Source organism: Pristiophorus japonicus, chromosome 8 (genome assembly GCF_044704955.1).
Source record: "Pristiophorus japonicus isolate sPriJap1 chromosome 8, sPriJap1.hap1, whole genome shotgun sequence".
In the NCBI taxonomy this organism is placed as follows: domain Eukaryota; kingdom Metazoa; phylum Chordata; class Chondrichthyes; family Pristiophoridae; genus Pristiophorus; species Pristiophorus japonicus.
This window is the reverse complement of record NC_091984.1, coordinates 204,092,768-204,097,340: the sequence shown is the minus strand read 5'-3', so window position 1 is coordinate 204,097,340 and position 4,573 is coordinate 204,092,768. Positions and strand designations below refer to the sequence as shown.

The following is a 4,573-nucleotide window of genomic DNA, read 5'->3' as shown; positions in this document are numbered from 1 at the left end:
AATGTAAGGACCCTCATGGACAACTCCAACAGCGACAGGCTGGAATGCCGCACCGCCATAGTTGACTGGGATCTCAAACGCTGTGATAGCGACATTGCGCCCTAAGTGAGACCCGGTGGGCAGGGGAAGGCCAGCTGAAGGAACAAGGTGGAGGTTACACTTTCTTCTGGAAAGGGTGACAGGGACTGTGGTTCTCGTATAGGATTGTTCAACCTAAGGACTCATCAAGAGTGGAAGCAAGTTTTCCTTGATTCTGAGGAACTGCCTATGATGATTTTTTTTTTAACCAAAAGGAGGGAAGATCAATAACGACCAAAAATAATGACTGTTTGGAGCCTAACTGGGCAAAATCCTCCTCGACTTGCTGATACAATACCTCTTGAATGATGTCAGAAATTGTGCCAAAAAGATTTTACAAACAAGAAACAGCATCTGTGCCAGCTGAGACTTGTTGTGTGGGCTGTGTTGTGTTTTCCCTGCAAGCTGGGCTGGGCTGGGCTCCTTGCACACATTCTGTTGGTCCAGCCTAAGTAGGTTGGTTGGGCTGGACGGGGCTGGACGAGGCTGAAGTCCTGGACGTTGAGACAATCCTCAGAGCAAACGGGGCGGTCACGTGCTCCCTCCTCCAGCGGTGGTGGGCGGGGTTTCTCGTCTTGCGCGAGGAATGTTGGGAGCGTGCCCTTATCCCGCCAATTTAAAACTCGGTTTATGAGGAGTTATTTTCTGCAAAAATCTGGCGTCAGCCTCATTGTTGACGGTAAGGGATCGTTTTAATTGCTGTATTTGATTAATGGGAATTCTTCCCGGTTGGCGGAGGACACGGCACTTTGGGCCTTTCAAATAACTACTGGACAGCTCGGGGAGACGATAACTGTGTCGCGACATTGTAAATACATTCACAAAGCTCCGTTTGCCCCGTGCCCCGATTAGAATAGTTTTTCCGCCTTGGTTTTATAATGTAGGTAACTTGCAAATGACCCACCTGAAGCCGAGGCGCATCATACCGCATTTTTGTTGTGCTAACTTGAAGAATGTTTCGGTGCAAACTCTGGCTGTCAAATATTTTATGTTTATTGCTGGAGGATCATGAACCAACTTGAGCCTTCTATTCACCATTTTGAGTTTTCTGTATACTCATGTGATTTATCATCCTCCTCCAACGCTTCTCCTCCGTTGTTCAGCTGCGTAGTTTTGCACTCGGTTTGTTTCGTTCTCGTCTATCCTGTCTTAGCCAGAGAACCTCCCGCTCTCACGCCGTTACTTCTGAAATTTCCAAAGGATCTATCCTGGGCCCCATCTTATTTCTCCTCTACGTGCTGTTCCTCAGCGACACCATCCGTGAACACATCAGGTTCCTCATGTATTCGTGCCAATAGTGCTTCTCCACCATGTTTTAGTGCTTTGGCGGGTATTCCATCTGCTCTTGAGGCCTTGTTCTTCAGTTGTCGAATGGCCTTTTCAACCTCATGTGGGGTTGGGGTTGTACTGAGATGGTGGCGTGTAGTATGCTGAGGGATGGAGTTGAATATGCTCATGTTGAAGACAGAGTCTTGGTTAAGGAGATATTCAAAGTGCTCCTTCCAGCTGACAACATCCAGCTCTACCTCACTATCGCTGTCACCACCTCTCTTGATTCGACCATTGCCTCTGGTTTGTTGTCTCATATAAATAACACTGTTGCATCTTAAACCTCTCTGCCTCTCTGGTCACCATTTTAAGACTTCATAAAACCTACCTCTTTGACTAAGCGTTCAGCCACATGTCCTAATATCGCCTTTCTTTCTTTGCCTCTGTGCCTGCCTCAGCTCTTCTGCTGAAGCCCTCATCCATGCCTTTTGTTACGACTAGACTTGACTACTCCAATGCACTCCTGGCTGACCTCTCACATTCTACACTACGTAAACTTGAGGTTATCCAAAACCCCTGTGCTCGCTGACCTACATTGGCACCCGGTTAAGCAATGCCTCGATTTCAAAATTCTCATCTTGGTTTGCAAATCCCGCCATGGCCTCGTCCTGCCTATCTCTGTAATCTCTTTCAGCCTCAACTCCACGAGATGTCTGCTCTCCTCAAATTCTGCCCTCTTGAGCATCGCTGATTATAACTGCTCAACCATCGGTGACCGTGCCTTCAGTTGCTTGGACCCTAAGCTCTGGAACTCCCTCCCTAAACCTCTTCGCCTCGCTAGCTCTCTTTCCTCCACTAAGACGCTCCTTAAAACCTACCTCTAAGTTTTTGGTCATCTGCTGTAATTTCTTGTGTGGCTTGGTGTCTAAATTTATCTGTTTTGTGTTATGACTGCTGTGAAGTGCCTTAGGTCGTTTTACTACATTAAAGGCACTATATAATACAAGTTGTTGGTGTTGCTTGGTACCCAAATCCAGGTCATTAATATATATCAAAAAGAGCAGTGGTCCTAATATTGACCCCTGGGGACACCGCTTATACTGCCCTCCAGTCTGACAAACAACTTTACACCACTACTCTATACTTTCTATCTCTTGGCTAATTTTATATTCATGCTGTCACTGCCCCAAAATCACAGGGCTTTGTTTTACTAACCAGTCTATTAGCTGACACTTTATCAAACTGCTTTTGAACGTCTATCTATATAACATCAACTGCTACCTTTATCAACCCTTTTCTGTGCCATTTCACTGGAGAATCTTGCATATAACATCAACTTTCTCCTTCCCCATCAAAAAAAAATGTTGCATCCAAATGGGTTTGTTACTTAGTATTTCCAAAATATGGTGGATTCCCCTTATGGTTTAACTGTGTATATCGATGTTGTTAGGGATCATTATGCCTGATTATGCCTTTCAGGTAGCCAGTAGGATTATGGTGACTATGATGAGTCATTACTTGCTGGATTGCAGGAACCATATAAATAACACTTGCATCTAAAATGATGCATGAAGTTGAATGGTGAAAGTCCTGGGAAATATTAAATTTAGTGTGCAGACTGTCTGTATCTGGCACACAACTGGTTTCACCATCCATCACCAGATTTGGCTGAACCACATCAAATGCTATCAGATCTCTCTCTTCTTTGCAAAAATCACCCACTGCTCCAGGATCATCCTGGATATCAAAGGTAATCCCCAGCTGCTTTTCTTGACTACCAGTTGTCTCCTTAAAACTCACTCCACGCCCACATCCAACAAGTGTGAGGAGTTCATGAACTTCTTCATCACTAAGGTTGAGACCATCTGTTGAACTGCCTTAACTCCTTTGCTTGTATCAAGTTTTAACCATTTCTGTTCGTTGCAAAATAAATTGAAGATAGCCATTAAAAATCAGTTGTTTATCTCGGTCCAATATGCAAATGTTCAAACAAAGTAAGTCCGATGCCAATTGGGTACTTGTGTATTTTTGATTTATAGCAATCATTCAAGATGTGGAATGACATTGAACTTCTGACAAATGATGACACGGGCAGTGGTCGGTTAAACATTGAGGCCCGAAGAGAGAGTGGTGCAGCCCTTTATCAAGTGGATACTATAGTTAAAATATCCTCTTCAGCGACGGTAAGATTATTTTTTATATATGTATATGGGGCAGGGAAGAAAACAGAATAACTTCAAAAACAAATGAAAGCTGCTCCTGGGATGACTCAGATAACTTAGCAAGTGCTTCTTGTGTTCCATATAATTAAAAAGAATTCTCGAATATTAAAATAAACATATTATTATTGTTTCTAATAAAACAGAAGATCACTTCAATTATGGTAACATCATCTTTTGTGTCCCCATTTACCAGTCATTTAGTAAATTCCTGGAAGGTGCGTGTCTGAATGATATCACTGGTTGAATGGTCAGCGACTCTTTTGGTTTGCTGCAATTTTTCAATTCACACTGAAAAACTAGGTGTTTTAATATTCAAAATATCTGGAAATTGAAAAATCTTAAACAGAAATCTGGTGAATAATTCAGTTTGAAGATCAGGACCAGTATTGTAACAAGGGTGGTAATCTAATGAGTGCTTTCAGTATTGATGCAGTTACATTCGGCAGGCTTTTTACAATGCATTTCCAAAAAAAATGTCTATTTATAAAGTGCAGTGGGTACAGTTTTAAAGGGCCCAAGTTTCGAGCCGTGCCTAGAACGGCGCAGTCCCGACCTGGACCCCCGTTTTTCGCGCCACAAATTGCGCCTAAAAAAAAAAGCTCCAGATTCTCCACCTCCCTGCATGTCCTCTGGCCCTCGGCGCAGCGCAGCAGGAGCTGTAGGGGGCTGAGCCAGGTCCCTGCGTTGAAAACTGCCGGGACCTCTGCACATGCGCGCTACAGTGGGCGCGCAAGTGGAGTATCTCCAGGCGCCCGAAACTGTGTGGGAGGGGCCTGAAGCACGCAGCCCCTAGCCCTGGCCGAATGGCCTCACTGGGGCTGCGTGAATAAGGCTCCTCCCACGCCCAGCTCCTGCATCCTCCCGACCCGACTCGACTCCCGCTTCCGGCCTCCGGACCGGACGTGACACCCCTCCCCCCCCCCCCCCCCCCCTCGCCCCGACCGACCCCCCTCAATCTCCTTCCCTCCCCAATCTCCTCCTCCTTCTCCCCCCCTCCCCCAATC

General features: G+C 45.4%; 1 protein-coding gene across 4 annotated transcripts in view; it reads left to right on the top strand.

Moving 5' to 3' along the window:
- Nucleotides 1-665: 665 nt before the first annotated feature.
- kntc1 (kinetochore associated 1) overlaps nt 666-4,573 on the top strand; it is a 153,088-nt gene continuing 149,180 nt past the window's right edge. For all 4 annotated transcript variants that reach the window (XR_011594134.1, XM_070887790.1, XM_070887791.1 and 1 more), the window contains exons 1-2: nt 666-757; nt 3,387-3,530. Coding sequence is in view for 3 of the 4 variants with exons in the window: in XM_070887790.1 (XP_070743891.1) it covers nt 3,399-3,530 (132 nt within the window). In the remaining variant the exon portion in view is untranslated. The remainder of the gene's footprint in view (nt 758-3,386; nt 3,531-4,573) is intronic.